Consider the following 12,079-nt stretch of genomic DNA (forward strand, 5'->3'; position numbering starts at 1 on the left):
GAGATCAGGCTGATATCTGCAGACGTTTTTATACTCACATGTTGTATTCCATACCGACCAGGCTGATGCCGTTTACAGCCAGGATGCGGTCGCCCATTTTCAGCTTCTGACACTGAGCGGCGGGCGAGTCGGGCACCACCGACTTCACGTAAATCCCGCTCATTCTCAGCGGCGTCTTCTGTGTAAAGAGGAAACAGGAAAACAGATATTGAGGCACTCGAGTGGAGTAAATAATAATAATAAAAGTGACGTCTTCAAATGTTTTGTCTGATCAACCCAGAGATGATCAGTTTACTGTCATGTGTGACAGAAAAGCATCAAATCCAACTTTAAAACTTTAAAAATGCTTAAAAATGACAAACGATTATCAAACTTTATGTCAATCGTCCTCTTAGCATCATGTGGAAGTTTTATAATTCAATATTTAATTCCACAAATATGATTGAAATCCACAAATATGTGTATATACTATTGTTTTAACTGTAAACCGTCTTATTGACTCCTCAGCAGAAAAATATCAGTTTGGTTGAGTTTGGCTTCCGTCCACGAGACCGGACTGAAAAACTCCTGGTCTGTCGGTAAAAACACTTTGTGTGATTAGATGTGTAGTTGTGTGCGGAGTTGAAATCCCTGCAGTTTATAGTCTGATCTGATTAGTCTTTTCCATGAGATCTGAGCAGCTACACAAGAGTTTTTTTTGTGCTTCTTGTCCGGATTAAATTGTGCGTGAAAAGCCTCGTGGCTGCTGATCTGAAACAATCCAGATAAGATTTGGTCTTTCAAATTCATTCTTACGTCACTAGTGACTAAAACTGTGCCTGCTGTCTTTGATGAAGTCAGCGTTATAAAGGAGAGAAGAAGAAGAGTGGATGTATGATGGATGAGAGCAGGAAGAAGATGTCGTACCGTTCCGTCTACGAGCGCCAGGCCGAGACCGTGAGGTCCTCTGTGCAGCTCCACCGTGAACACTTCCTCTCTGTCTTCTTCTTCTTCTTCCACGTTGTACGCCTTTCTCTCGTTACATCCATTGGCTAAACAAACACACACAGTTCAAAGTGTTAAACATGCTGAAAACATTTAGGACCCACACAGCTGAGATGACATCATGCAGCAACATCAAGACATTTTAATTTGTCCCGTACTTTGCTTTATGACCATCTGCAAAACTTATGACTTTCCCGACAGTCTCAGCTGTACTTTGTGTTTAGTGCCAATCAGCAAATGTTAGCATGCTAACACGCTAAGATGGTGGACATGGTGTAAACAGAACATCTGCTTGAAAAACTGACATGTCGAGGCCGCAAGAAAAAATGTGAGTTATATAAGACTTAAAACATCGACATGCAAATAAACTCATCAACAGACCTGCATGAATCAGAGCTGCAGTGATTAGTCGATCGACAGGAAAGCAGCTTCTCAAATGTGAGAATTTGAAGCTTTTATATGTCAAACATGACAGAAAACTGAATATCTTTAGACTTTGGATTGTTGATAAGACAAAACAACTGATGAAGATGCCACCTCAGGCTCTAGGATATGATAACAGGCATTTTTCACTATTTTCTGACATTTTATAGACAAAAGAAGAAGAAAATAATCGTCAAGATTATCTGATAATGAAAACAATTATTAGCTGCAGCCTTGAATGATGAAAATAGTGAAGGAACGTCCCAAACACTTTATTTTCAATGTGTAATGTTGAAAATCTTTTGGTAATAAAGATTTAAATGGGAATAAACTGTACACATGTTAAACAGCAGCGTTGTCATTATGATCATGTTAGCTTTAACTCAGCCTCACACAGATGCAACCACAGCTGCAGACTAACTGTACCAAACATATTCGTTCATAACCCTCTTCTCCAAACAGAAAGCTTTAGAGTTTCAACCCTTAAATCATCTACTGAGCCGCCTGAGATCAGATCTGTCAGGCTGAGCAGCGGGACGTGAACAGAGACAGGTTCCCCTCTCTGCGGAGCGTCAGGGACTTCCTATCTTCCTCTGGCTCATGTGGGACGGGCTGTCACAACAACAACGCAGCAACAGTAGCATTCCCAAAAAAAAAAAAAAAACCCCTGTTCCCACCCCTGCAGCTCCCGCTCTGCTCCCCTTCTCTCCCCCGAGCTCTCCCTCCGCCTTTCCCAACATGCAGCCTGTCTGCCCCCCACGCAGGACCTGCCCCGAACAATGCCGCTCCCGATTAAGATTCCACGCACCAACCCAACTGTAAATTCCCATGACGGATCGGCCACTGCTCTTTTCTCTCCTGACATCACCACCTCTCTGTAATTCTTGGGGCCAGATTAAAGGATTACCAAACTTTCAAAATAACATTATCCGTTATCCAAAAGCACAGAGGTAGATACGCTGGAGGCCAAGGTACGACTGGTGGGACGATATTCAGGCATATTCCCTTAACTAATCCGTGACACATACACATCTTAACTACAGATCAATATATGTTTGACACTAGTAGGGCTGCAACTATTGATTGTTTTCTCAATTAATAAATTAGTTTGGTCTATAAAATGTCAGAAAATGGTGAAAAATATCGATGTCACTGTTTCCCAAAGTCCAAGATGACGTCATCAGACGTCTTGTTTTATCCCAACAAACAGTCCACAACCTAAAGACATTCAGTTTACTGTGACGAGGACTCAAGAAAACAGGAAATATTCACATTTAAGAAGCTGGAAACTGAGAATTTGGAATTTTTCTGCTTAAAAAAATGACCTAAAATGATTAACTTATTATCAAAATAGTTGTCAATTAAACGATTAATCAACTAATCGTTGCAGCTGAAGATACTACAGCTGTAAAGTTGGACAAAACTTAAAAACATCACTTCACTGCGGTTGGGTTATTATCTAGTTTTTCTTCTTGAACAAATCTTGAACATCAATTTTCCTGATATTCCAGAAAATCTACAACTAGCGGTGAAGTCTTGAATATAAACCAAGTGCTGGAATAAAGTAGTTACAGGGCTGTAACTAACCATTATTTTCACTATTTATTAATTTGTTGCTTATTTTCTGCTTGGTTGATGAATTGTTTAGTCTACAAAACATCAGAAATCAATCGTCAATATTTCCCGGCACCAAAGGTGACGTCATCAGATCAGTCGTCAGTCTTCTGTCCGGCTGATAGTCCAAAACCTAAACATGATTCAAAGTTACTATCATGTAAGAAAAGAAAAAGACAAGAAGCTGGAACTATTTAATGTTTGGTAGTTTAATTTTCAGTTGATGTACTGATGGACTGGTTGTTGCACCTCTCCATGTTGCTTTACTATATAGATTTAGCAGATGTATAAAATATTTAAGTGTTGAATTCCTGCCATTAAGGACTGATATACATACAGGTAAAGTACCAGATGGCTTGTTTCAATCTAATCCCAAAAAAACCCCTTTAAGCAAATTGCTTTTGATAAAAGCACTAATGGAAAACACAATGCAACAAGTAGCCAATGAGAGTAAAGACATCTGATTAAGATCAACAAAATCCTGCAGCTTAAATCCTCTCTGTAATTGCACACAGCCGCGGTGGGGGATCCTTTAGTGAGCGCATTAGCACAGGTTGAACCTCTTAAGAACAAACACAATCACATGTGACGAAAAGTGCTTCTGAAGGTCTGGTCGAGATCTGAGGACTTTCAGAGAGCAGCTAGAGACGGAGCCTCGTCTCTGACTGAACCCATCACGCTGATGTTGAATTATTAATGAGAATATAACTGATAGATGAAGCTGTTTCTTTAAGGACTGTATCCAGCAGCGAATGGGATTTTTCCCCAGTTAGTAAGTGAGGAATTATATCAGTACAAATTTGGCAAAAATGACTCTTTTGATGTAAACTATGAAAGTGAAAAGTTCAGCTTTCTTCAGGGGCCAAATGTAGTTTTATTTCTCACACATGCTCACTAATATCATCAAGCAGCTGTCCTTTTAAATATGTTTGTCTTCCTCTCTGCCTTTAGTGCTCGTTCCACCACCTCCCTGTAACAGCCTCGTCTTCGCAGATTCATCAGCCTCATCAGCCTCATCAGCCACCAGTGCCACCAGTGTGTGGACTCAGTGGGGGGATTTAGTGCCAAAGACTTCTGACAAGGCTAATTATCAATATCATCTGTGCAATAATCAAATATATTTACTTCACTCACTTCTCTCTGGAGGGACAGATTCAGCCCACAAGCTGCTCTTTAACTACCACTGCTGTTCCACACATATGTTTAAAATATGTTTTCATCCTCTCTCGAATAGCTGAACTATCATTTCAGTTTATATTTACAATCTCGGTCGGACTTGAAGACTGAAGTATTTGACTTTCACACTCCCACAGATGACCTCATGGCGGAGGTTTTTGGGAAAAACAATACGGGCGTAAGAGGAAACACTCTTTCCTCTGCAGAGCGAACCCACCCTGCACAGCTCTTCCACTTGAAATTCCTGACCTCCAGAGTCAGTTAAAAAAAAAAAAAACAAGATGAAGGGAGGACGACGAAGGCGCTCCACCTCCCTTTTTATGTCAGGGCACCTTTATGGGAACCTGGAACCGCCAGGGACAAAAAATGCGGCGGGTCCACGGGGTCAAGACGCTAAATACTTTCCTTAATAGATTCCGTCAGTCACGGGAAGTAGATGAGGTTTTGGGAAGAACGAGCGCCGATGACCTCATTCCAGACGTTGGTAACAGAGGGGACAAAGTTTAAGCTCGACTCTCAGTGACAGGGTTGTGTGTCATTTGAATCAGAACCTGCTGTTTGTAAGTGAAGCCGTGAGCGGGTCTTTCTGAGCTGCTGTCAGCGTGTCGTCATGCGTGGTGGCAGCGTGTCTTACTCTCAATCGTCCTCTTCTGTTGTCGGGTTTCACTTAATGTCTTTCAGCTGTTAGTGTGGCTTTCAGGGACCACATTAAAGAATCAGACAAAAAAATGAATATGTTTCAAATAACACGCGAGTAACAGCTATTATTCATTATTGATGGATCTGATGGGTTTTTGTTTAGTGAAACACACTCATCACTTCTTCTTGGAGCCCAAATGACATCTTCAAATTGCTTGTTTTTTTTTAAATCAACAATAAAAAAACCTAAAGATATTCACTTTACGACGATATAAAACAGAGAGAAGCAATAAATCCTCACAACTGAGAAACTCAAGAAATGTTTTTTGCATTTTGGTCGGTTTACCACTTTGGTCCAGACAGAAATACGTCAACATTTAGCGGTCGGATCGCCATAAAGTTTTTGGTCCCCAGATGATGAATCCTGCTGACTTTGATGATCTCCTGACTTTTCCTCTAGCGCCACCATGAGGTTGTCATTTGTGGTTTTTGAGTGAAATATCTCAACGATTGGATGTGTTCCTGTGAAATATGAAACACATATTTGTTCCCCTGTAACTTTCCATCAATCACGCCCACTTCATGCACTGATTGGTCGGGTTTATGCGTTTTAAAGACCGTAAGCAGCGTTTTAACTTCTCTCTTAAGCTCTTTTTTTTGAACGCAACACTATGAACACCTTCCAGGAGAGACTGTCTGAAGGTGTGAGCTCTTATCTCCACATTTAAAGATTATTACGACCTTTCTTTGATATTCAGAACAGCTAGAAACACTTCTTTGTCACATCGTGCGAACTAGCCCTTTTCGACCATATCGCCATCTTAAGTCGCCTTTACACTGTGCAACAATGATTGTGTAAATTTACTGGATGTCACATTGTGCTAGACGCATATAATCAAATCTTGGTCTCAATCCGTGTCAGAGTGTACGTTATCAGGTTGAGGATGACAGATGTGCACTGAACATGTGGTGAATAACGATGTAAGTAGAAGAACAAACTTCTATTTAGTACTATCATTTACTGCGCTTGTGAAACGTCACACCAGCCGGTGTATTCGGCGTCATGTCATGTCGTATTCTGATTGGTTTGTGTCTAGTCGGGGGTCGTAGCAGCAGTCACATTGTCAGAATTCGATCCTGAATTTCTGGTCGCCAAAGCTCCAAATCAGTTGTCACAGACGACGCCCAAATATTTCACCATGCTTCTCTCACGATGTCAACTTTCATAACAGACAGCCCAAAATCACTTTGTGTGAAGGAGTTTTTATTAATTGGCTAACTGTCTAGTACACACTCGCAGTGGCATGGAAATATTCTGTGGGATCAGAATGAGCAATTTCATCCAGTCCAGTCCTATTTCATCATACAGAGTTACAGTAAAATAGCTTTGACCTGATGGCAACAGCTCATATTCACTAAAAATAGGATGTGATTCATCACTTGGGAGGCGTCTGTACATCGAGAACATCTTCCTCCTGCCCAGAACTCCTTATCAACCACAGCTTTAAACTCTGATTCTGATCTTAAACTGACAAACCATTTGAGTATGACTAACAGATCTTACTCTTCTTTTACAGATTTTAAGATGAATTTATTTTGACCGTCTCTCCAGGAGACGTCCTTTTAATTTCTTTCTTTTGTTTGAGTTCATTTTCCTGCACTATGTTCCTAGTTATACACATTTTAGCCTGTTGCTTTTGCTTTGGCCAAATAATATATTATTTCTTATTTTTCAATTTATTACATTTTCATGTGTCTTATTTTCTATGATTATTGTGATTCATATATTACATTTTAATAAATCTTTGTGATGTATTAGAGTCAATATGTTCCTGTATAATATATATTTTCTTACTGTTCTTTCCATACAGGTGTGCTTTGTCTCCTATATGAGAGTATCAGACAGTGTTATCTAGCTGTCCTGTGATTGGTCCAGTTTGAGAGTAGATAGTTACCTTTCTTTTGCTGGCGGGCGCCCTCCTGCAGATCAGCCTCCAGCTCAGCCAGCTCCATACCCTGGGGGGTGTTGGGTGGCGTCAGCAGGCAGGACGGGTCCAGCGCCAGGCTTTTATGGTAGCCCTGGTCTGCCTGTCCTGGGAGGGCGTTCTGCAGCTCCAGGCTCTTCAGCTTCTGGGTCAGGACTGCCTCACAACTGCTCAAGTCACCATGAGATCCTTGGGCCTGAGTGGGCTCTGCAGGGGAGGTGCAGTCCAGATCCGCCTCAGGGAAGGGGCAGGTAACAGGGTCAGAGACCCCCTGATGGGCTGGATCCTGAAAGACTCTGACGGAGGGTGAGGTCGTAGACTGGCTGTCTGTGGTCGTCCCATTGAGAGCCTGAGTTGGAGAAATATAAAATCAATCAATAACAGATGTAGGGACATCAAAGTGTCTCATTTCCTGACTGCCGCTGGCTTCTCGTTATGCTGTTGAGCTCCGGGGTCGCGGAGCTTGTTACCTGTTCCTCCACATCAGCTTCGGCTTGGGTTTCACCGCAGGGGAGCTGGCGTATGAACTCTTGCAGATGACCGAGCTGTTCAAACAGAGCGGGCTCCACGATCGGTTTACCGAGCTCCAGGTGAAACGTGCTGCTGGGCAGGATGAGCGGCGGGTGGTTGTCGAAGCTCTCCAGGATGTCGGCTGCAAGAAGAGAGAAAGGCCCGCCATCATACATCATGAATTACCCAACTTTCATTGCAGCTTTCTAATAAAAATAAATCTTGGAACTTGAAGTAAAGCTGGTGTATTTGGGGTTAACACTGAATTAAAGGTTATAAATAACGTACAGGGCTGCAGTCGCTGCTGTTTTAGCAGGCCGGACGCAGTGAAGTAAGAGGTGAAAACAGGTGAGAGCGAGGCGGACGCTCCCCCGCTGGGAGAGGTGGATTTGAGAGGCAACTGAGGACTGAAGCTGATTGGTGGAGACAGACTGACTTGGCAGGATTACTCTAGAGGAACATTCAGGCTGCTACTAAAAAAAGCCTGAGTGTGTTTTAATTTATAGTGTTCTTTAGCACAAACATAAAGTCCAAATTAGTGTTTTAATGACATATTTTCACTGAGATTAAAAAAGAAAAGAATAAACTGATTTTAACTGATTTTCACTCTCATGTTCACACGCATGTATTATGATTGTTAGTGTAAACTTTATTCCATTTGTTGACATTTCAGCAGCATTGTACTTTCTTCAGAGCTCCTTTTTTTTATCAAGTTATTATAGTTAATGAACTCTCTATTGTGTATCATTAAGTCTTGTGCAGTCAAGCGAGGCTCCTTTCGGGTTTGAACATGCAAACTAAACAATAGATTGTTCTGATTCCTGCTGCAGGAGGAGTCCGGTTACCACAGTTTATAGTAAACAGGGCCGTCTTGTGGCGAAGGAACGCTCAGAAAATGCTTTTGGTACGAGACAAAAAAGGAGAAAACTGGGCAGAAGGTCATTTCATCGTCAGGAATTTGCATCTTCATTTTTAACAAATCTGATTGTCACCTATCTTTTATGATATTATAAATGCTGATAAATGAAAAGTGCATAAAACATGCACTTGTAACAAACTGAACTTGTGATGACTAATCATTTATTTTCTATACAGAGTGCAATATTATTCAGATCAGTGCAGATTCTGAGTCAGGATGTTGTAGGGTGTTATTATTTTTATTCATCAAGTATTTGTTTACTCCATAAAATGCCAAAAAACAGCAAAAAAAAAACAATTTTGCCCGTCGCAAGTCCCCAGAGCCCAGCGTGACATCTTTAAACTGCTTGTTTTGCATATGAGAGGCTGGAACCAGAGTCATTTTGGGCATTTTTGTTTGAAAAACGACTAAAACATCTGTTGAACATCAAAATAATTACTGTTTATTTCTCTGTTGATGGAATTATCGATCGACCGGCTAATGTTTTCATCTCTAGGGTGGTCTACGTGACTCACCCGTCCTGACGGCGTCCTCCGCGTCGTCCGGCGAGGGGCTCCATCCGGCGGGACAGGCTTTACCGGAGTTATACTCTCTCAGCATGTGGTGGAGCTGGGCAGGGTTCAGGGCCGCAAACTCAGTCCTCAGAGACGTCCAGGACGCCTGTACGGACATAAAACAACAAAGAAAACATGTAACGTTGAGCAACACGAGCAAATATGGGATTGTAAAAGAAAATCCATCGCTGTTTTAGTTTGAAGAACAAGCCACAAAAGCTCTTTGTAGTCATCATGAGAATAACAGGGTGGGAGAAACAAGCATTTTCCCATCCTGCTTTGTTTCCATATAAGGAAACACAGTCATCGCTACTCTCTCATTTGCATGCACAGCATTTAAACCAATTACATGATCTAGTAAATACTTTTTGTCCCCTTTCGCTAGATGTGGTAACAAAGTCTCTTGGGAAAGTATTTCTCAGCTTGAATGTGGATACAGTAGCACTTTAAGTTGTTTGTTATCGCTGCAGCTTTTCTTCTCGTGTTTGATTGAGTGCTGGATTTGCTAATTAACAAGAACGCGTTGTTCTTGTTCTGCGCACCGTGAGAAGCGTAAACATTTATGTTATCTCTCCTCTGTGAGAGTCTTTATCATGAAATGACAACAAGAGAAAGACAATATTTGATCTTCGGATGCCTGTGGAAAGTAGCTCGAGGGTAAGGAAACAGGTGAGTCACTCGCCAGCGACGTTCATGCGATGATTACAAGACAAACATTATAAACATTACATCGTTCATTCAGTCAGTTTCAATTTGAATTGGTGGAAGTAAGAGTTTGCCCAGACATGTCAGGCCCACAATAGAAACCTCCAGCTAAATGTCGTCCCTGCCCTCCTCTTCTAACAGACGCCACACTGAGCTCAGCAGAAGTTTAAATGCTGCTTATAAACAGCAGGGAAACTGAAAAATGTCTGTTTGTTATGTCTGAGATTTAGCGTTTGGCAGCTGCAAATCTTAAAATAACTCCTCAGATGTTGTCTCCTCCATAACTGCTGGCAAAACAAAACAACGCCACATCCATCTGCTGTCATTTACAACCGTGCCAGCGAGGCACTTCATTTTTTTTTTTTTTTAAAAGCCCAGAACTCCAGATGGAAAACTAAAAAAATCTGTCGAGGGTGTGTGCTCCGTTGTGGCAACCCCAAAAGTGACCTCATTACCAGGGGGGAGGGATACATAAAACCACCAGCTTCTTAGCAACCATCCATTTCCCACATACAGATGAGACACAGCCTTGGACGGTCGTGTCACGGTCAGGCTGGTGCCTGCTGATGGATCACGCTTTGAGTCACACAGTACAGTGGAAACAGGTGTCAACCTCCCCGAGTTCAACTAGACCTCGTATCCTAACACAGTTCCTCCAAATACAGGAAGTGGATTCCACTGACATATCACTTTTAAATTAGTAATGTGGTTTTTTTTAAGACTGTCTTAATACTATACTGACGCTCCCACATGTACATGGAAATAACAATTCAGAGACGGTACGGAGAGCAGAAAGGCGACCTCACTACTCTCCAAAGTCCAGCTGAAGCTAATACGAGGCTTCAGTGGTCTGTTAGCTGAATTTAATGTCTGTTCAATATGAAACTGAAATTGAAAATGTGGTTTCTCTCTAAGCTGTGGTGGAGGGATACGTTCAGATAGTCACATGTAGGTTGTCTAGTTGTCTATTCTCACAGTAAACTTGAAAGTGATTCTTTTTCTTTGCAGATTGGATCGCAGGAGTATTTTTGCAGTATTTTGTTCTTTAAACACAGATATTTCTGCTCTAATTCTGTGTTTGGAGTGTGTTAGTGAGAAGTTTCTGGGAATTCCCGATGTTTCTTTTGTTGTCCTTGACACCCTTTGATGTGTGCCACAGAATATGGTTTGAGTCTGCATCTCTCAAAGAAAAAAAGGCAGCAGCAGGATGTGTTTCACAGCTTTGAGAGATCCTGGAGGGACCGTGTTGTGGCTAATAGCTGTCAAGATGGAAATAAATAAACTGTTTGTGAGATTCAATGTATGTGGAACCTATTTCTTGTAGAAGAGGGTCATGGTGGTGCCATCAGTGATTCCTGACCTACTAACTAAACAGAATAGAAATTGAAAAAAATACATCCACATGTCCCATCTCACATTCATACAGCCCAACAGGAGTAATCTTAAACCTGCAATAACGGATTTTTTGGCCACTTAGGGGCAGTGGAAACATGTTGTGAACACACAACTGACGCTTCTCTCGTTACAGCCTGTCCTTTGATCCGTTGTTATGATGACAAATATCCATTATAGCCACTTTAATTAACTTTACAATGTTCAGTAAGCTTCCCATCAACCCGAGTCAGTCGTAGCGCATCAACAACACGTGTTGCAGCCTGAAAACAAGTTAGCCAGCGGTTGAAATAGTTTGCTGAAAGTAAAAATAGTTGTGTCGTCTGTTCCTCAAACTCCCTCTCTGTTCTTTACTGACGTCTCAGCTGACAATGATCCCACATCAACATGCTGTTTAAATAAATAAATCACATTTACAAGCAGTGAAACCCGATCTGAAATATTCTCTCACTGCATTTATCTTGTAAAGTGGAGAAACAGTTACAGCTTATCTGAAAAGCTCATTTTTATGGTTTTACTGTACATATATAGTATATATTAGAGGCATGTTCTATTTATAACCTTTTCTATTGTAATACACAGGAACAGTAGCGTATCATGACTCCACCACAGAAACATCCAACAGGTTCCACAACCTCTTTTTTCCAGGTACCATAAACCAGTTAATCAGGAAAAGGTTTATATGACCTTGACCTGTGTACTTTTATGTGTTGATTCCTCTTTAAGACTCTAAATACCTCAGTGTTTAATAACCAGCTAAGTGAGAACTCAGCTTCCTCCTGCTGTACAGTGTAAACAAGATCTGAATGGGTAACCGAGAAAACATGTAGTTAAGGAGGAGGGATTAGGTGTTAAGTTGGCAAGGCAGCCCTGCGCAGTAAAAGCGAAACACATGTACAGTATTGTTTGAGTGATATAGTGTGTTATTCCTGATCATACACTGAAATGGAGGCTTTAAAATGCATTAACTCTCATGTATTTGTCTGCCTTTTAACATTAAAAGGACATTTGCACTCTCAGCCGCATGTTTCCGCTCAGTGAAATAGACGTTTTTTTACTGTATTTACACTTTTCTTTTCCCGCACGCTACTTCCTCATATCTGATCAAGATGCATTGTTGTTGCACGTGAGTTTTAGTGCCTCTCTTCTCATAAACCAATAACAGACTTCTGCAGACA

The 12,079-nt window shown here is 41.4% G+C and overlaps 1 protein-coding gene across 1 annotated transcript in view; it reads right to left on the reverse strand.

The window, feature by feature from the left end:
- Positions 1-12,079, reverse strand: part of radil2a (Ras association and DIL domains 2a) — a 32,395-nt gene that overhangs the window by 1,712 nt on the left and 18,604 nt on the right. The window contains exons 11-15 of the mRNA XM_067571351.1: positions 8,766-8,910; positions 7,292-7,473; positions 6,792-7,170; positions 907-1,031; positions 39-178 (exon numbers count right to left, since the gene is read on the reverse strand). Of these exons, the coding sequence (XP_067427452.1) occupies positions 39-178; positions 907-1,031; positions 6,792-7,170; positions 7,292-7,473; positions 8,766-8,910 (971 nt within the window). The remainder of the gene's footprint in view (positions 1-38; positions 179-906; positions 1,032-6,791; positions 7,171-7,291; positions 7,474-8,765; positions 8,911-12,079) is intronic.

Source organism: Thunnus thynnus, chromosome 17, assembly GCF_963924715.1.
Source record: "Thunnus thynnus chromosome 17, fThuThy2.1, whole genome shotgun sequence".
Classification (NCBI taxonomy): Eukaryota; Metazoa; Chordata; class Actinopteri; order Scombriformes; family Scombridae; genus Thunnus; species Thunnus thynnus.